At 40.8% G+C, this 21835-nt stretch overlaps 1 protein-coding gene across 1 annotated transcript in view; it reads right to left on the bottom strand.

Annotated features, from left to right (window-relative positions):
• Positions 1-21835, bottom strand: part of DAAM1 (dishevelled associated activator of morphogenesis 1) — a 171626-nt gene that overhangs the window by 98014 nt on the left and 51777 nt on the right. Inside the window, exon 2 of the mRNA XM_083370178.1 lies at positions 5515-5736. Within this exon, the coding sequence (XP_083226304.1) occupies positions 5515-5697 (183 nt within the window). The 5' untranslated portion in view covers positions 5698-5736. The remainder of the gene's footprint in view (positions 1-5514; positions 5737-21835) is intronic.

The raw sequence follows: 21835 nt of genomic DNA, 5'->3' as shown, positions 1-21835 counted from the left end.
TTAGAGTCTCATTACATTTTATACTTCTTTATGCTTTAGTGTAATTCTGATCTGGTCAGTATTGGTTTTGCAAAAAAATTAGCAAATGGTGCTGGATGGGATTGCTTACAGATTCTACACATACCAACCTTTAACCTCATCATTAAGTAAGGGTGGGATATAAGCAGTAACAAGAACCTTTCCTCAAATTTATGTCCCATCGTGATCAAGTGAGTCCATAAAATTAATACATGTGTATGTGTGTGTGTGTGTGTGTCTGCCTGTCTCTCTGTGTGTGTGTGTTTTAAGCAAAAGTGATAAGATCAGCGAACAGAAACCTTGACTTGCACAGATAAGGGACCATTCAGACAAATGGTCCCCTTTACCAAGGATAAAGAGTTATCTGTCTAGGAACTTCGGCTATATCCTCCCAGGTGATTTTTCAGCCAGGCTTGCTGTGCAATGTGAAAGAATGATCTCCATTTGCCCACCAACAGTGCTTCTGACTGAAGGTAGCAGTAGAACATTTCCCATTTGACCAGCCAACTCCAACAGGTGTTATTGCTAGCCAAGCAGAGATCAGTCCCAAGTTTGGGCCAGCCCACTGACACCACAGTGAGCAGGAACCACTCTCTCGTTTTTCCCAGGCCAACTTTTCAGGGAAAAACATCACAGATCAAGCCAAGAACATTCTTCCACTTGGCTCAGGCTGCATTTTCACTGGGGCTGGCTAGAGAGAAGGAGTGAGTTCTGCTGGGCCAGCAGCAGTGTCCCATTAGTGGGTGGCCAAGCTGAGCCAGGGAACTCCCAGAGAGAGCTACTGCTGGCCAAGAACAGATCATTCCCATACTTTGCCCAGCCAACTCACACCTGCCGTGCCTTTCTCCTTCTCCTTAGTCATGAGATGCTGTAGCTGCAGATGCTGCTGCTGTGATTGTTCCTCTCACTTGGTGTCACAATGGGAGGAAGGATGAAAGAAAAGGCACCTGAAAGGTTCTAGGGAAGCAGAGGCTGATAAGGAGTGGAGGGATCCCAAGTGGGCTCACTCCAGAACCTTTCCACAGTTGGCGTAGATAGATGCTCCCTAGAGGAGTCTGAGACTTGGGTGACTGTAGCCATTTTCTCCCCTTATTTCCAGGGAAAGTTTGATGTAATAGGCTATGCCTGCTCTTTCTGAATTTCTAACCATACATGAACCATTAGGCTGTTTCCAAATTATTGTATGCAATGCAGTTTTGTGCTCTGATTGCAATTTCATAATTCCAATTGCAACCCTTTTTCTGATGTTCAGAAGTTTTAGAGTTATACCTGGTTGGGAGTCTTCTTGAGTTTGGTTAGATATGAAATGATTCTTCATCAAACGTAGCATACTTGGGAAGGTAGCGCAAGGATTTTTATGTATCAAGTGTATCACTTCTCTATTATAAGCAATTGAGTTTTCAGGAGAAAAAAGAGTCAATATGAGCTTATATGAGGGACGCGGTGGCTCAGTGGGTTAGGACGCTGAGCTTGTCGATCAGAAGGTCGGCAGTTTGGCGGGTCGAATCCCGAGTGCCGCGTAGCAGAGTGAGCGCCTGTTACTCGTCCCAGCTTCTGCCAACCTAGCAGTTCGAAAGCACGCAAAAATGCAAGTAGAAAAATAGGGACCACTACGGTGGGAAGGTAACAGCGTTCCGTGCGCCTTTGGCGTCTAGTCATGCCGGCCACATGACCACGGAGACGTCCTCGGACAAACGCTGGCTCTTCGGCTTTGAAACTGAGATGAGCACCGGCCCCTAGAGTCGGAAACGACTAGCACAGATGTGCAGGGGAACCTTTACCTTTACCTATGAGCTTATATATGAGACCACTCTTGGACTCCATAATAATTAATGCTACCCTTATCATCCTCATTCAGAGGCATAACAGCCCACCAACAAATATGCCATAGAAAAAGGCATGCGAGTCGCAACTTCCCTGAAGAATGTCTCCTCCCTAGTACAGTTTTTGGCAGCCACAGGACTCTGGGAGGATTAAAGGGCAGTAAAAGTATGGTTGATAGGAGTCATCCAGGACCATCATGCTGCCTGCATACCTAAAGATGCCCACTTGTGTTTCAGGGAAACCAGCAAACTATAAAGTTATATAAACAAAGATAGAATAAAAAAGAAAATATTGTAATGTGCAATGTTCCTACTCGATGTTCAAGCATTCCATTCAATCTTCCACCCTAGTTTTGTCTCCCTCTTTCCCTCACACACACTGTCTAGTTAATTATTCAATATTAACATCTTCAGTTCTCATTTGGCTGTTTTGGAAGAATTACAAGTCTCCCAGTTAAAGTTTTTATCTTATCTGTTTAATGCTCAGGGTTTCCTAAAACATGCTAATACAGGATCTCTGTGTTATACAATACACAAGAGAATTCGGCAGGAGATGAAATGCTGATAACTGTGATAATAAGGTGAAACTTTATTCCTATTTTCATTCTTTATTTTCATTCCTGTTTTCTTACTGTTCTTTTTTTCTGAAGGGTTATAAAATTCCTGCTCAGCGTGTTAGGCTGCCAGCTCCTATATTAAGTATTTTGATTTAATTAGAAATTCAGCTTAACCTTAGTAACAATTAAAACTTCAGCTTAATCTTAATAATATTTGTAAAGTAATAGTCACTCTATCTATGTATAATAATAATAATAATAATAATAATAATAATAATAATAATAATAATAATAATAATAATAATAATTTAATTTTTATACCGCCCTTCTCCCGAAGGACTCAAGGCGGTGTATCCTTATTGTGTCCCCTTATTAAGTGACAAAGCTATCAAGTCTTGGTTCGAAAATACAGGCAGTCTTTTTTTTAGTGACTAAAACTGAGATTGGCAACTTGGTCATTAAACAAAGCAGTTGCCAAGTGATCTCAAGGACTGCGCTTATAATCTTACTTCAGTTACATTTTCATCACCATCATAACTATGAATCATTGTTAAACAAGGCAGTCGATAAATGAGGGCCACCTCTAGATACATTTGAATGTTGATGGGGAGGGGAATTCATAATTCAAACCTGTCAAACATAACATACTTTCACTCTATAATCAAGCTTCTTTCCTGAAGTGGCTAGCATTTTTTATTACTTGTGAGAAGTGCTTTCAATTGAATTCAAATGCAGAGGAAGTTTTTTCTCTAAGGCTATCTTTGCTTTCATTTTTTCTTGTTTTAAAAATCTGAATATGCTTAACACAAAGTCCAAATTAACTAGAACTATTTAAAAAAGAAGTCCAGCAGAAATTTTAAATGTTCTCTCCAGTGGAAATATTAAATCCCTATATCAAAGGGAAACTTATCCTAATATTATCGAATTTTCAATGTTACCAAAGTTAGTTTGTTTGACTAAGAGTGTCTGTCAAAGAGGTTTGCAATGTTTCTGAACATGTTCAAATCCTCTCTTCTGTCTGAGTCAAGGCAATTAAATAAATTCCTATATAAGCAAAATAAACCTGCCTGCCTGCCAGAGAGGCTAAGGAATCACAGAATGCTAGTGGGTATAATAATGCTGCCAAGATATATTTTGCTCCTTTTTAATAGTGGGTTGATTTCTGTTATTCAGTAAGTAGGAGTTTCCAAGCCATTTAACTAATGTTGAAATGCAACATTCAACTGGAGCCTTACACCAATTAAAGAGAAAAGAAAATATAGGTATTGCATGATAATGCCAACAACTTGCTTAAAAAAATGAAGTTAGCCTTCACTGAACCAAAACAAGAAAAAGGAAGGGAGAGGGGAAAAAGCCATTCCAAAGAGGATGAGAACAGGTAGTTAATTTGGAGATGGACTGGCACGATCTCAAAATTTGGTACGGAGACCGGCATAGCAGCATTTGCAAAACTCCTAGATTTTTCTTTAATAGAATGGTTTTAAATACATTGAATGTATTATCTCTCTCTGGCACAGAGACTGCCGCATTTTTTTTGTTATTAGGCTTATTCCTGCTATCTGAAAAGGTTGCTAAACTGCTCTTGACACTTACTATGACTGGTTTCACCTGTCATATCAAACCATTGTTTCCATTGTGTATATAATTGTGGTTCCTTGAACAGAACACAATTGGTTAGTTTCCTATGACACAAAGCTCTAAACCAGTGATGGTGAATCTTTTAGATTTGGTGTGTCAAAAATCTGGAAAATGCCCACCTTGATTCTGCTGGTGTGTCATCCCCTCCCCCAAACAAAAGAGAAACAGTTTATTTTTAATTTATTTTAATTTATTTTTTATTTTAATTTATTTTTAAAAAAATACAGTCCAATCCTGTGTGATTCTCAAGTTCTGCCATATACTTCTTAGAAAGAGGCGGTATTTTCTTTCTGCTCAGGCCCCCTGCAGCCCACCCTAGGCTGCTCTAGATCACAGGAGGCCTTTGTTCCTGAGGTGGCTTCAAAAAATCCTCTTCTTCTGCTTCTGCTGACTTTGAAAAGCAGGTGAAAGCACACCCTGTTTTTGTGCGATTTTCGGAGGTTGCACAAGAGCACACCCCATTTTCATGTGGCTTTCGCCGTCTCCAAAAATTGTGCAAGAACAACGCATGCTTTCAATAATAATTCTTCCTTGGTAAACACTAGCATGTTACCCAAAATGTTATAGCATGCCACCTTTGACACGTGTGTCATAGGTTCACCATCACTGTCCTAAATCATGATTCAGAAGTCACACTGGCTGAATTCATACAATAAGCTAAGCTAACCTTACCGTATCTCGGCTTGCTGTATGAATCCAGTCTAACTGGTTCAGCAGTTTCAAACATCAGCCAAAAGCCACCAGTGTGAAGTCATGTCTGATGATTATCTTCCATTGAAGTCTCTACCAAAAAGGTGATTTCTTTGGTTCTGATTTGGTTAGTTGTGTGAATCTTTTCACTGTGAGTTATACAGTGATTTTTGCCCTATTTTTATATATTGATGCAGCCAATTATGTCCTAGAGAACAAATCACATTTTAAAGGATTGCAATCTAACTCAATGTGCAAACCCAGGCAGGAACATGCAACAGCCAGGGCTTTTTTCCTCATAGAACGCTCAGAACGGATTTCCAGCACCTTTTTTGTATAGAACCTTGTAGGATAGGCAAGGCAGGTTGTATGACATGTGTGAGTTCCGGCACCTTTTTCTTTTACAAAAAAAGCACTGGCAACAGCTATATTTTTATAGGAAAATGCATGCCTTCTGTTTAGTTTTCTGGGAAATACAGAGCATTAGTACTTATCAACCAAATACTGATGCATGTTTTCCTAACCCAGGGCACAATATTTCCTGAATTACCACACAGTAGATCACAAAGTTTGCTATGTTTGTCACAATCTTTTGCACAATATTAAGAAAAAACTAACTCAGTTCTTGCAAATGTCTGATAAATTTTCATTTCTTTGAATGAGTTGAGGCACTCTTGATGGACATCACTACCTTTTCGCTAACATTTTAAGACCATTCCTCCCAGCCATGGACAATTTTTGAGTTCTTGAACCCCAGCAACTTAATTCAGTACAATCCCGTCACTCACCACAAGCTCACTAAACATAACATCCAGCTCCTCCACCGGAGGCATGGGTAATGCGGGCTCCATGGTTTGCAGGGCGAAATTGCTGTCATTCCGCAGCCGATACGTGATTTCTGGGTGATCATTACTTCGGAAGCAGCAGAAAATAAAGGAAATCCCTCGCCCACTCCTTTTTCTCGGAGCCATGGTGAAACCCTTACTATCTTTCTTTCTAGACACTAAATCCTAAATGGGAACAAAAAAAGAGGGAGAGAGAGAGAGAGAGAGAGAGATTGAGAACAGATGGTAATATTAAAGTTTTGATTGGTAACTATGCAGCAGAGCGTATGAGCTCATTTAGTTTTATAAACTCATCAAGACTCGATATTCCTCTGACCTTAACACTAAAAGTCTCTTCAAGCCTTTGTTCTTGAACAAGCAGTTTTTATATCACATTGTTTTTATTACTCTTCTGACCTCCATGCTTACAGGTAACCTTCATTATTTCACATGTGTTTCTTGAAAACAAATGCTATTGAATTATACTTACTGCTATAATTGGAGCATGACTTTTTTTGCTTTTTACACAGGGTTCTTGAGACAAAGAGCACGCAAGAGTTTATATAAAGAAAATAGCCAACTTAAAGTCTCCTGGATATGCCCCCCAAGCCCTCACAAAATGAAACTTGACTTTTTGAGAAGCTAGATTTTTTTCATTATTCTTAATTTTCTTTTTAGATTATGAACAGAGAAAGAAATAGCAGGGTATATACTGAGTTGGTACTAATCATCAGCAAACAATTGAAAGACTTCAGAGTCAAAGCAAACTTGTGCTACTGGAAAGTCACCTGTAAACCCTTATTCATCATTGTTGCTTTTTTAATCATTCACCTTTTAAAAAAAATTCCCTGCACCTTTTTTGAAGGAACAAAGCATGTATACTGAGTTGAGAGGAATTCAAAAGTCCTATTAAGTCATCCTGCCCCCAAACTGAGTCTCTCCAGCTGTGAGACTACAGCTCCCATCATCCCTTGCTAGCAGGCTATATTCTATAGAGAATGAGGATAGGACGAGCTATACTCATTCTACACTTGCACATGCTATACAGGTAATCCTCTACTGATGACCACAATTGAGACCAGAATTTCTGTTGTTAAGGAAGGTGGTTGTTAAGTGAGTCACACCCAATTCTACAACTTTTTTTTTTGCCCTGGTTGTTAAGCAAATCACCCCATCATTAAGCAAATCCAGCTTCTCCCATTGACTTTGCTCGTCAGAAGATGGCTGAGAAGCTGACCGATGGTGATCACATGGCCCCGGGATGATGCAACTATTGTAAATACACGCCATTTGCCAAGCACCTGAATTTTTAATCACATGACCATGGGGATGCTGGGCCAGTTGTAAGTCACTTTTTTCAGTGCCATTGTAACTTCAGTGCTAAAAAAATGGTTTTAAGTCAAAGGCTACCTATGCTTGATCTTAGACAAAAGCTGAGAAGCAATAGAAAGTGTGCATATGCAGATTCCTTGGTTAGGAAAGGGTAGCTTCTATTCCGGGTTTTTCATTATTTGCCTCCTCATCCGTCTCTCTTCTGCTGCTGTTTGGTCTGTATAGCTGATTCATGAAAACCACAAAGCACACATACTCTCAGGCATATTCAGTGTCAGTTTACAGGATGTATTACAACATAAACTGAGAGCTGCAAGACAGACAAAAAAACATTGCAGATACTTCACATGTACCAGCTTCAAAATGTAGTGATTCAAATAACTTAAAAATAGATTGGGCAAAATCATGGACAGCACGATTATCAACAATTAACCATGATGACTATATAAACCATGCCTCTGAGTACCTGCAATTAAAGTCTGTAGCTACAGAATTTGGGGGGGGGGAATCCTGAACCTATCCAGCATGGATTCTTTTTATTCCCCTGAAGGGGAATATGGGTTTTTTAATTGGTTTTATTATTTTACTATTGCTGTATTTTAATTGGGCACGGTTTAATTTTCTTTTAATTTTTGTATACCTATTTATATATGCCCTGTGAACCGCCCTGAGTCCCTAGGGAGAAGGGCGGTATAGAAATCCAATAAATGATAGAATGAATGATATTTTCTTTAACTGAGAAGTTCTGAATTGTTCATCTCTCTGTTTACTATTTCTTGTGCTGTCTAATAGCAAGCAAGGTTAATGTTAACTAATTGAGTAAAGGAAACATCAGCAAGAAAACAACCAAGCTCAGAGAGCTCCAGGGACCCAAAATAGCAAACTATTGCATTGAATTTTGCAGAAAAACCATTCCATTTATCCCCCTGCAACAATTCAGCCAGAATTAGTTCAGATTATATTGAGATGTGGTACAAAGAGTTGACTCTGTAAACCAGGGATGAACACATCTGAAGAACATATTTGTGCCTATTGAATGAAAGCAGTCACCCAACTGCTTTTTCCTACATATTTGTTATATACACACATAGAGGTAATCCTCGACTTACAACGGTTCATTTAGTGACTGTTCAAAGTTACAACGCCACTGAAAAAAGTGACTTGACCATTTTTCACAGTTAACCTTTGCAGCATCCCCATGGTCATGTGATCAAAATTCAGATACTTGGGAACTGGTTCATACTTATGACCACTACTTGTGTCCCAAAGTCATGTGACCATCTTATGCTGCCTTCTGACAAGCAAAGGGAAACAAGATTCGTTTATCAACCAGGTTACTAACTTATCAACTGCAGTGATTCACTTAACAACTGTGGCAGGAAAGGTCATAAAATGGGGCAAAACTCACTTAACGAATCTCACTTAACATAAATTTTGGACTCAATTGTAGTCAGCCATAAACATTCAGTTTATGAATGTTAAGATCTTTTGTAGAATGGAGTCAATATGCCCAAACAGCCACTTACCTTCATCTGCTAGACTATTGGATCTTTTATGAAATACCTTCCACTTATCTAGTTCCTGCTTTGGTATCATTCTGGCATTCCCCCCCCCCCCGACAAGCAAAACTCTGTGATTTAAGCCATTTTTTTCCCTCCTGATCTTATGCTCTATTTGTAACCTTTCTTTACTGTTAAACAGCTCCAAATAGTTTTTCTTTTTGTTATCAATACTTTACTATAGGAATATCTGTAAATAGTATAAATGATTTAAGCATTCATTCTGTTGAATATTCAGGTATGGGAAATCTGCTATGATTTAAAACTGAAAAAGAGTGGAGGAAGAAGAGAGTATGAATCCCAAATGCAGCAGGCATTAAGAAAAAAAAAAGCACAGAATTTGATCATATGCCAAAAATACTTAGTTTAACACATTGCTTCTGAATTTTGCTGGCGCTCTATGGAACATATTGAGAGCATTAAATTAACCCAAGTATATCTTGAAAGAACTTTTTTCTCCATTTAATATCCAGTCAAGATACAAATTCACACCCAGTTCCCAGTCTGGTTATGGACCATGTCCATTGCTGGAAGCAGCTGCTGTGTTCACCCATTAGAGTTGCAGACAAAATCAAAACTCTCCACAGACAAGAGAACATTTTTTGTATTTGTATTTGTATTTATTGGATTTTTATACCGCCCTTCTCCTGAAGGACTCAGGGCGGTGAACAGGGCATATAAATAGAGATACAAAAGTTAAAAGAAAGATTAAATAAATTGCCCAATTAAAACAGTTAATATAAAAACCTATAAAAACCCAGACGTTCCCCCATCAGGCCAGGCCAGCTTGTTCGAATAAATGGGTCTTTAACCCGCGCCGGAAGGAGCGGAGATCCGGTGCCATCCGGAGCTCCACCGGCAGTTGGTTCCATAAAGCCGGGGCGCCCACAGAGAAGGCCCTCCCCCTGGGGGCCGCCAGCCGACATTCTCTGATCGGAGGCACCCTGACGAGGCCCTCTCTGTGGGAACGCACGGGGCGGAGGGGAGTTGACGCCGGCAGCAGGTGGTCCCCGAGGTATTCCGGACCCATGCCATGTAAGGACTTAAAAACCATTACCAAAACCTTGAACCTCACCCGGAAGACAACTGGTAGCCAATGCAGCTTTTGATTTTGATTAGCTGCAAATTATGGCCACATAATTCATGATCTGTTTTTCAGTGTTACGAAAGCAACATGGAAAATAACATGAAATGTCATGGAAAATAAATCAGCTTCTTTGGGGGAGGATAAGTTGGAGATGCCATTATAAGTGCACGGAAGCCCACAATCTCCCTTTCAGACTCAGAACTGAAAGTTCTGTCCAATATTTTCTTCTCCTACACACGTCTACATGAATCTCACATCAAAAGTATGTCATATTTTAGAGGTATACTGATAGCATATTCCCTAACGTAAGACCTCAGACAATCCCATAGTTCCTGGGTCCATCTAGTTGAAACAGACAAAGGAAAGGATAGCATTGTCTGTTATAGAGAAGAACTATACTCAGAGGTCTAGCCTGTGTTGCACATGCTGAAGTCTCTAACTCGGTCAGTGACAGGTAATGGGCAAGACGTTTGCTTGTACAAGACCAAGAATGTTGCTACCAGAGTAGACAACACTGGATTAGATAGACAAAGGGTCTGTTCTGATTTAGTAAGGCGGCTTGCTGTGTTAGCATTTAACATTTATCTGTGTGTTTGTCACTTGATTTTTAAAAAGCTCAAGGAAAACAAATGCATCGTTTCGGAAGTCGTCCTGCCCTCTTGTGTGTGAGAGATGGATAAAATATGGGTCTGAAAAGGATTATAATGCTGTGGCTTCTGATGAAAAAGAGCTGAAAAGAAATTCCTAGCAACCTGAACAAGGAAGCATCAAAAATGTTTCCAACTTTATGAAACACGGTGAGCTAGCAAGGACAATCCATTCTTTTTGCCAACAGCTACCTCAGGATGCTCCATGCCCTCGATGGATAGGTGCTTGCAAGGTGCTTGCCTAGCTCCAGCTGTATTTGGCAGTGATTTAATTTCAACCCTCAACAGAGACCGAAAAAGACACATTGTAGACTCTTCAGAAATTCCGCAAAGCATTGCACCAAAAAACTTGCATCCAATACTAGTTTGATCAGCCCCAAAATGCAGTCCACCAGCTCATAAAACCAACTGCACAGGTTGGACAGATATTTATCTGAAAAATTCTAGACAAAAGAAAACATCTCAAATTTGGGAAGGGTATAAACTAGAGATAGTCAACTTAATTGGACCTGACTTCTGGATCAAGTGACTTCACCCCTAGCTAACCTCTCCAAGCATTGTAGGACATGTAATCAACTGATAAATGAAGTGTGTGTACCCATGGGATAGATTAATCCCTGTGATGTTTGAGAGCATATGCCATGTCTGCTGATTCATATGTCCACAGGCGAAGTAATTAAATTTGTGCTATACATTGGGTTTAAATATGACACATATGCATGAAATCAAATCACAGATTTGGAAGATGTGAATTAGGCCATTAAGTCTTAGACCCCGCTCAATGCAAGAATCCAAATCAAAGTGCCCCAGGTGGTAGTTGTGAGTCTATGCTTGAATAAATCCAATTAAGGGAAGCCCTCCACTTCCCTGGTCAAATGGGTCTCTCAGTCTGATACAGTATTTCTTCTCTTTGATCTTCTTCTGTCTCACAGCATTCAAATGGAATCTGCCTTCCTGTGACTTATATTCATTATTCTGGTCCTTATGTGAGAAAGCAGCTCCTGATCTTCTATGCGGCATGCTTTTCATCACTTAGAAAGCGCTACCATATGTGGTAGTCCTCTTGTGCGTGTGTGCTTTCTATTATGTTTTAAGCTCTTTTTCTTCATCTTTGTATTATTATTATAACTTTCTTCTAATCTCCCCAGAGACTATGGATTGGGGTATGCTACAAAAACCATACAACAAAGGGGTAATCTTTTTTTACAGTACTTAAGTGTTAATATTATAATCATTCTTTTTGTCCTTCCTCTGAAAGTGTTGTAGTTTATGTTCTAGAACAGGGGTCTTCAAACTTGCTGGCTGAGGAAATCTGGGAATTGAAGTCCACAAGTCATAAAAGGGCCAAGTTTGAAGATCCCTGTTCTAGAACCTGTTCTAGCTTCTCTGATTCTGGCCAACAGTGGAACTAATAGAAACTATATTGCATTTGGAAACAAACACTAAACTATTAATACAAACAATTCATTTACCTTTTTTGTAATTGCTTCAGAGTGCTGATTCATATTCAGTTTGTAAGATTTGACTGAACTCTATTTTTCAAAATACAACATCAAACCCACATCTTGTACCTTTATATCTCTGATTTCTATTTCTGAGTACTTTCCTTTTGTCTTTGTTAAATTTTCTGCCATTGTTTTCAATGAATCAAGATTGTTTTAGGCAGTTTTACCTGTTTCAGTTTATATGTAAATTTTATCAACTTTCTTGCCATCTCTTTAATGAAGCTACTCCACTGAATACTTCATTCTAATTTGATGATCTTTTCAAGCCAGTTATATATCTACATAATTGTCTTCCCATAAAGCCTACCCTTAAAAGGTAGGCTTTGTTAAATCAGAACTCCATCGAATAGTTCATCAAAAATGCTTTGCTGAAGTTAAACTAGACTACACACATGCACACGCACACGCACACACACACAGAGAGAGAGAGAGAGAGAGAGAGAGAGAGAGAGAGAGAGAGAGAGAGAGAGAAAGAGAAAGAGAGAGACCCCACAATCTATGACATTTTTCTATTTAAAATGAGGTAAGACAGTCTGATAATGTCTTTGATTCCTTTGTGAATTTGGATAATCATCACATTCTTTTCCATGATGGCAGTTTTCGAATCTGTTCTAGAACCTATATTAAATTTCTCTGCTTTCACAAAAAAACAGCACCATGTTTTGGTCAAATCATCACCAAGTTCCTTGAGTATATCAGGATGTAAATAATCTGATCTTAGACATTTAAATTCACTCAGACGAAATAGATATTACATGCTTATATCAATTTCCACTTCAGTCCACTGCATTTTGCTCTTCACAACTGCTTCATTAAATATATACACACTTTTGGGAAAAGACTGAGATGAATATTCATAGCTATCAATTTCTTGTTCAAGTTAGTACTTTACCTATAACAAATAATAAGTTAGGTCTAATACCCTTTTAACTCATTTTTTTTAAGTTTGTGGTTTTGATACCAGAACAGTATTATGAAAAAAGTGGTATTTGCTCATATTCAAATATATTCATTGCAGCCTGGTTTCTTTCAATTCTTTCAAGTTGTACACAGGGAAGTATGTCACACAGTTTAGCTGAGTTGGACCAAAGAGTCTACTTCTAATAGAAGTAAAATGGTTATATGTGAGAATCCTGGAGCAAAAGAACACTATGATGACTGAAAGACATGAATAGAATAGTATTTGTCTGTTCTTATCTTCAGGACCAGATACAGTAGTATCTCAATATCATTGTTAATTGGTTCCAGGAGGCACAATGAATACAAAAAACAATGAGAACTAAACCAATTATTCCCATAAGGAATAATGTAGTGAGTCACAAGGTAGCTGACACTGACAAGGTCTACCTGTGCGTTGAGTACCAAACAAACAATGAGTACTAGGACAAAATTTTCACATCAGAATGCATTGAGTACCAAATTCAATGAGTTTCAAAGCAGTTGAGTACCAAAGTACCACAGAATATGGTATTCAATGAGATATTATCCCTTAAAAGCAATTTAGGGAAAATTGTCATGGAGTACATTCATGGCATCAATGAAATTCAAATCAAGAAATCGTCTTGACCACACCATATGTTGAATATTCAAGAAAAAATATATTTATTGTGCAGGTTCCTTTTTTTAGGAGTTAACTGTCTAACTGCAGGTCTTGTAAGAGGAGAACAAGCTTTTGAGAAACAATACGCAAGGAAATAATTGATCATTTTTATTGTTGTCAATTTATTAGCTGCCCAATTTTAATGGTATTTTTAAAAATGTGTTTGTTATACAATTAACAATATAAATGTTCTTTTGTGTAAAATTACAATCAATTCATTACGCATTGATTTTTATTTTAATATTTTCAATATCTTGGTTCCCTCTAATGGTACTGCTTAAAATATCCACATGCATAGAGATTAGAATTTATGGGAGGTGTAATAGAGTACGGCTTGAAAGGTGACAGCTTCTGTATAACAGGCTAGACTGGAGCCAACAAAATAGGCACAGATATATTCAGGAATGTCTGATAAGTGATTATACTGCAAAAAAGCAAAGAAGTCATTGTGAAAGAATTTCTCCAGCTGTTGTGTGTTAAAAAGTAAGTCCTATATACTGTGCACTGAACCTAGCATTTAATTTTTCCTGCTTGTGTAAAGGTTGGTTTTCAGACTCAGCAGGAATCATGTCCATTACCTAAACCAGGGGTAGGCAACCTTGGCTCTTTTATGACTCGTGGACTTCAACTCCCAGAATTCCTGAGCCAGCCATGCTGAGGGGAAAGGGATAGGTTTCCAAGCTGAGCCATGCTGGCTCAGGAATTCTGGGAGTTGAAGTCCATGAGTCATAAAAGAGCAAAGGTTGCCTAACCCTGAATGGGCACCTGTAGGTTACCCTTATATCTGCTACCTTGCAATTATAGCGCAAAACTGTGAGCAAAAGACCGTCCTGCCCTCATGTACCCATATGTATGATCTAAAGTTCACTTGATAGGATTTTGTAATGCTCCTAGCTGAGATGTCCTTGAGATTTGTGCTTGGGAAAAGGCGGTAATTTTGGGACAAGCAGCTGCAAATGGCTTGACACCCAGACTACGTAATGGGCAGGGTAGTTCTCTTTCAATCTGTCTCTTTGGGTAACAGCCAGATATTCTTATAGATCAGGGGTCTTCAAACTTGGCCCTTTTATGACTTGTGGACTTCAGCTCCCATGGGGAAAGGCTGCAATGGTCATATGAAAACCGGCCATATAGTAAGTCACTTTTTTCAGTGCTGTTGTAACTTTGGTCGCTAAATGAACGGTTAAGTTGAGGACTACTTGTAGTTCACCTATTTCCGAAATTCCTAGCTGCTCTTGATTTCCTTGGTAGTGGTGAAGGTGCTAGGATGATTAAGATTAAACTCCATGGGCTGTTAGAATGAGAAAATATAGGGTTACATTTTATTTATAGAGAAATAAGCTTTTCACTCCCTCTCAGATGATTCATGTTTCTTATGGAAAATATGGCTGATCACTCATTCTTCATGGTAACCTTGTCCATTTGGATTTATTAAAGCATTGCTCCTTTCTACCCACTGATATTTTTTTTAATTACGCTGACACTTTATTTTTGCTCTACCTAAATGCCAGGCAATGAACGGGGGGGGGGCACTTGGATTCACATTATGTTTTGGGGATCCTCAAGTAGTCGTGCAGGAGAGGGTGCAAAGGCCCCTGTTTACAGAGCAAAAAGACTTAACTGGTTATTGCTAAATGCATGTCTTCAGTGTTGGACTACCTATTCAAAAGGTATTCCCAATGTAGCAGCTAGACAGACCCAAGTCAGATGCTGCACTACAATAATAAAAAAAACAAACAACCCAGGACTGTTAGCTTGTTTGCTCAATTCAAAGTGCTGGCTTTAAAGTAACCTTCACTAAATCAGATACCCTCTAGGTATGAGGAGTTCCAGCTAGGGAATTCTTGAACACGTATGGCCAATGGTAAGGATTTTAAGAGTTGGTCTACAAGGCTTAGAAAGGTTATTTTTATGTGTAAATGAGTTTTTTGTTTGGCCTTTGCTTTTGTCAGGTGAGGCTCTGGTTTTTATTGCATTGTTTCATGAAGGTTTCCCTCTCTGATACCCCTCTAGGTATGATGTTTAAGGGCAAAATGTTATTAAGGAGATCTAAATAGAATAAACAATTGATAGAATTAAAAAAATTGTTTCAGTATTTAGGTTTTACATTCTCCATAATAACTAAAGTCTAAGAGCTTTTCTAATAGAAATCCCAAGTAGAACATCATCAGACACATTCAGTGGAAAGTGTGATGAATAAATGAGCCTTTGTGATTTTCTTAAAAACTGTAATTTTGGGGAATCCTGGAACCACCATGCCAACTGGTTTTAAAAAGCAGCAAGTTGGAAAATGCTGTTTTATTTATTGGATTCTGAATTTAATCAGTATTGGCATCTTGTCACTATAAATCACTATCTAGAAATGAAACATGGGAAACTCTTAGACTTTAGAACACATCAAAGTCACATTTAGGAAGTCCTTGATCATTCTGGAGGTCAAACAAAATAGATTCTTTCTCAGACTTTAATGGGGATAGATCTAACAGAATTTGAAAACTAAATTAATGAAGCCTAATTTAATTCCTGAAACAATTCAGAACCTGCAGGGTGGAATATAGCTCAGATTTGCCCAACCATGTCTGCATTTCATTACTTCCACCAAAGGAAAACCTACTGTAAAGTGAAGCAATTAGTTACATTGTCATACAGTATTCATATGAAGTTTCTTCTAATGTTTAATTGAAATATGCTTTCTGTATTTTATGACCACTGTCTCTAATCCGGACCTGAATTTCTGATATAGCATTCCCATGTATAATGTGAATTCAGTATAAGAAATAAGAATAGTTTCCAAAATTACACCAGTGTTAGTCTCTTAGACATATGTACAACCTATTTAAAGCCCTTAAAGAACATCATATTTTTTCATATAGATGGACATGACTGAAGGGAAGAAAAGAAAAAAATCTTGCCTACTGACAGCTTCATTCAGTGACTGTTCAAAGTTACAATAGTGCTGAAAAAATAACTGCACAACTAATGGCCATATTTGTGACCTTTACAACATCCCTCAGTCATGTGTTTGCCATTTGTCAGTATGTGTTGTCCTGTACCTGTGACTTGTGTTTCTTTCCCCAACTCACGGAGTGGAAAGACTGGAGAGGAAAGGATTACAAGAGAGTAAGCAGGCACATAATGGGGATTACCTATCAAAAGGAACACAGTAGCACTGGCAGCAAATAACTTGGTGTATTCCCCATCAAATATTTTTTTCTTATTTTGTAATCTCTTCTTCTCCAATGAATGTAAATTTATTTTATTTATTTTATTTTATTTTATTACATTTATATACCGCCCTTTCCCGAAGGACTCAGGGCGGTTTACAGGGTGATTAAAAAACCAAGATACAAAAGTTAAAAACAAATTTTAAAAAAATTATATTTGTCCCTGCATAAATAAAACCCGTTAAAATAAGATAAAAATAATCCTCAGCCTGGGCCCGAGAGCTCGAAGAGCCAGGTCTTCAGGCCTCGGCGGAATGAACGGAGGTCGGGGGCAGTCCTCAGCTCCACTGGCAGCTGGTTCCAAAGGGCAGGCGCCCCCACTGAGAAGGCCCTATCCCTGGGTGTTACCCGCCGGCAATCTCTTACCAGTGGCACCCTGAGAAGACCCTCCCTGTGGGAGCGCACTGGACGAAGGGAACTTGATGCCGGCAGCAGGTGTTCTCTCAGATATCCCAGACCCAAGCCATGTAGGGCTTTATAGGTCATCACCAGCACCTTGAATCTCACCCGGAGGGCAACCGGAAGCCAATGCAGCTCGCGGAGTAGAGGTGTTACATGGGAGTATCGGAAAACCCCCATCACAACTCGCATGGCCGCATTCTGCACCAGCTGAAGCCTCCGAGTGGTCCTCAAGGGCAGCCCCATGTAGAGAGCGTTGCAGTAGTCTAAACGGGAGGTCACGAGCGCATGAGTGACTGTGCGTAGGGCATCTCGGTCCAGATAGGGTCGCAACTGGCGCACCAGGCGAACCTGGGCAAAAGCCCCCCTGGTCACGGCTCCTATATGGTCTTCAAAATTGAGTTGTGAATCCAGGAGGACGCCCAAGTTGCGAGCCCTATCAACGGGGGGTAACACATCACCCCCCCCATCGTTAGAGATGGAATAGTCTGGTTGACCCGAGATGCCGATATGCACAGCCACTCAGTCTTGGCGGGATTGAGACGAAGCCTGTTTCTCCCCATCCAGACCTGGACCGCCTCCAGGCACCGGGACATCACGGCGAGGGCATCGCTGGGTTGGTTCGGGGTGGAAAGAAAAAGTTGGGTATCATCAGTGTACTGATGATACCCCACGCCGAAACCACGAATGATCTCACCCAGCAGCTTCATATAGATGTTGAACAGGAGGGGCGAGAGAACCGACCCCTGAGGAACTCCACAAATGAGAGGCCTCGGGGCGGATCTCTGCCCTCCCGTCAACACCGACTGCGAACGGCCCAGGAGATAGGAGGAGAACCACCGTAAAACGATGCCTCCCACTCCCAACCCCCTGAGACGCCGCAGTAGGATACCATGGTTGATGGTATCAAAAGCCGCTGAGAGATCTAATAGGACCAGGACAGAGGAACAACCCCTGTCCCGAGCCCTCCAGAGATCATTCACCAGCGCGACCAATGCCGTCTCCATGCTGTATCCGGGCCTGAAACCCGATTGGTACGGGTCCAGATAATCAGTTTCCTCCAGGAACAGAGGAAGCTGATGCGCCACCACACTCTCAACAACCTTCGCCAAAAAGCGAAGGTTGGAGACTGGACGATAGTTATTTAAAACAGCCGGGTCCAGGGCAGGCTTCTTGAGGAGGGGTCTCACCACCGCCTCCTTCAAGGCGGCAGGGAAGACACCCTCCTTCAAAGAAGCAGTTATTACTGCATGGAACCAGCCTCGTGTCCCCTCCCGGGCCGCATAAGCTAGCCAGGAGGGGCACGGATCCAACAAACAGGTGGTGGTGCTCAGCCTCCCCATGATCCTGTCCACATCATCAGGGGAAACAGGATCGAACTCAGTCCAGATAACATGCTCAAGACCGTCCGATTCCTCCACATCAGACTCTGCCCAGTCAGAGTCCAGACCGGTCCGGATCTGAGCGATTTTGTCCGCCAGATGATGACTAAACTCCTCGGCTCGTCCCCGTAAGGGATCCTCCCTCACCTCCTGATTAAGGAGGGAGCGAGTTACCCTAAACAGGGCGGCCGGGCGATTATCTGCGGACGCGATAAGGGCAGCAAAGTAGTTAGACTTCGCTGTCCTTATCGCCGCAAGATAAGACCTTATAAAGGTTCTTAGCTGCAATCGGTCAGATTCGGATCGGCTGGACCTCCAACCGCTCTCTAGACCCCGTCTCCGACGCTTCATCTCCCGGAGCTCCGCAGAGAACCATGGAGCCCAACGGGATCTGCGCCGGGCCAGAGGTCGCAAGGTTACAACACAGTCAAGTGCCCCGGCGGCCGCCCTTTCCCAGGCATCCACCAGGACATCGACTGGACTGTGGGTAAGGGTGATGGGTATAGGCCCAAGCGCCCTCTGGAACCGTTCCGGGTCCATTAGGCGCCTGGGGCGGAACCACCTGGTCGGTTCATACTTCATACAATGTAAATTTCCTTCTTCCTAGTCATCCCAGCACTGAGCTAAGAATTCGAAAGAGCAGGGAGTGGAGAAAAGGAAAACACAATTGTAGCACCATGATTTCTCAGTTAGCAACTAGATAGATAACCTTTATTGTCATTTTGTACTGTGGGCACATTGGCACACATTAAAAATGAAATTTTGTTGCTAGCTCTCAAAAGTGTGCACATGCATAACACACATTTAAACATGCTACATACAACATATGTATACACCTACACTCTTACATATCAATAACATAAATATTAATCACTGTCCATTTTGAATACATAGCAGAAAGAGGAAGCTTCAGAGTTCACAAGAGTAATACTGTATGGAACAAAATTGTGACTGAATCTGGACGTTCTGCTATGCTACTTCATTTAATAACAGAGCTGCTAGTCATAATTGTGATCACTAAACAAGGATTACTATTTTGTTTTGTTTTGTAAAACTGATTCAAAATGTAAATTTATAGAGCAGCTCCAGCAGAATATTTTGCTTGCAAAATAATCATTTTAGGTATTCCTCCCTTAAGGAGCGTTCATTCATTGTTCAAAATTATGACAGCAATACCCCAAAATATGACCATTGCAGAGTCCCCACAGTCACAGGGGGAGGTGTGTTGGTGGTAGCTTTAAATTGTAATTTTTTATAGCTGTATGCCACCTGGAGTTATTGTGTGAGAGTTAGATGACCATATAAATTAAAAAATGTAATCTGGGCACTTGGCAACCTGTTCACACTTACAATGGGTTGCCAAGTGCCCTGTGATCATATGATCTTGATTTGCAATCTTTCCTGTTGGGTTCTGGGGAAGCAAAGGCTGTTGGAGAAGTCATAAGCCACTGCCACCTGTGAAGAGGACTCCCTCTGGTTTGGTGGCAGGCGGGGGCAGGTGCTGGCCTGAAATCCAAGCAGGATTCTGGCATAGAGTGTTCACTGCCTGGAGTGTTTGTAGTCTGCTCCCAGAAACAAGAGGAAAATTATGAGCTTGTCGATCAGAAGGTCGGCAGTTTGGCGGGTCAAATCCTGAGTGAGTGCCTGTTACTCGTCCCAGCTTCTGCCAACCTAGCAGTTTGAAAGCACGTAAAAATGCAAGTAGAAAAATAGGGACCACTATGGTGGGAAGGTAACAGCGTTCCATGTGCCTTTGGCATCTAGTCATGCCGGCCACATGACCACAGAGTCATCCTCGGACAAGCGCTGGCTCTTCGGCTTTGAAACGGAGATGAGCACCGGCCCCTAGAGTCGGAAACGACTAGCATGGATGTGTGGGGGAACCTTTACCTTTTAAAATTAATAAATCTCCATTAGCCATAAGTTCTTTAGATTTGCTTTATTTTAGCGTATGGCATACAAACAATGCTTTTTACCACAGAGTAGTTCTGGCGGCCTAAGATTACTAGTTCATTTTGTTTAGGTATGTGTGCTATCCAAGGTACACCCCAGGGGGTGAACTAGCTTTGCAGCAGCTGGCTAGCAGGGTTCAAGGGATGTATTGGATGTATTAGATATATTTAAAGCCTTTGATTCTCAGGAAATACAAATTTTAAAACAAATGTTTTAAAACAGAAACCAGCTCCAAATTTAAATTTAAATAATATTTTTTAAAAAAGCAAATAGTATTTAAATTTGGGGCTGGCTTTTGTCAGATGATTAAACATATTTATGGACCAACTAATGCCCAGATAAATCTTAACAGTTATGATTCAGATTTCATTATGATTTTAAGAGGTCCCAAGCAGGGTTGTCCTTTAACACCTTTACTATTCAACCTAGCTACTAAAGGGCTGGTAACAGCACTTAGATCCAATAATAAGATTAAAAGGATAAAAATGGGAGATAAGACATATCTTTTAAATCTGTTTGCGGTATCTTTTAAATCTATTTGCAGTTGATATGATCTTGACTCTTTTTAATTCAGCTAGCTGGCAAATAGATGGGGAAGAAATGGAGGTAGTGGCAGATTTTATTTTCCTGGGCTCCAAGATCACTGCAGATGGGGACTGTAGCCAAGAAATTAAAAGACGCTTGCTCCTGGGGAGGAAAGCCATGGCAAATCTAGACAGCACACTAAAAAGCAGAGACATCACCCTGTCAACAAAAGTGCGTATAGTCAAGACTATGGTCTTCCCAGTTGCAATGTATGTCAGTGAAAGCTGGACCATGAGAAAGGCTGAGCGCCAAAGAATTGAAGCCTTTGAACTATGGTGCTGGAGAAGACTCCTGCGAGTCCCTTGGACTGCAAGGCGATCAAACCGGTCAGTCCTAGAGGAGATCAACCCTGACTGCTCTTTAGAAGGCCAGATCCTGAAGCTAAAACTCAAATACTTTGGCCATCTAATGAGAAGGAAGGACTCACTGGAGAAGAGCCTAATGCTGGGAAAGATTGAGGGCAATAGAAGAAGGGGACGACAGAGAATGAGGTGGCTGGATGGAGTCACTGAAGCAGTAGGCGTGAGCTTAAATGGACTCCAGAAGATGGTAGAGGACAGGAAGGCCTGGAGGAACATTGTCCATAGGGTCGCGATGGGTCGGACACGACTTCGCAACTAACAACAACAACAGCTATATTAAGGAGTTAGTGGAATTTGCACTAGTGTCAGGAGTATCACTTAATTTTCATAACTCACATCTGATGTTTTTTCATGTTGTTGTTAGTTGCAAAGTCGTGTCCAAACCATCACGACCCCATGGACAACATTCCTCCAGGCCTTCCTGTCCTCTATCATCTTCTGGAGTCCATTTAAGCTCACGCCTAGTGCTTCGGTGACTCCATCCAGCCACCTCATTCTCTGTTGTCCCCTTCTTCTCTTGCCCTCAATCTTTCCCAGCATTAGGCTCTTCTCCAGTGAGTCCTTCCTTCTCATTAGGTGGCCAAAGTATTTGAGTTTCCACTTCAGGATCTGGCCTTCTAAAGAGCAGTCAGGGTTGATCTTCTCTAGGA

This window comes from Vipera ursinii (assembly GCF_947247035.1).
Source record: "Vipera ursinii genome assembly, chromosome: 1".
Taxonomy (NCBI): domain Eukaryota; kingdom Metazoa; phylum Chordata; class Lepidosauria; order Squamata; family Viperidae; genus Vipera; species Vipera ursinii.
Note: the sequence above shows the minus strand (reverse complement) of the source record. Positions and strands in the feature narration are given on the sequence as shown.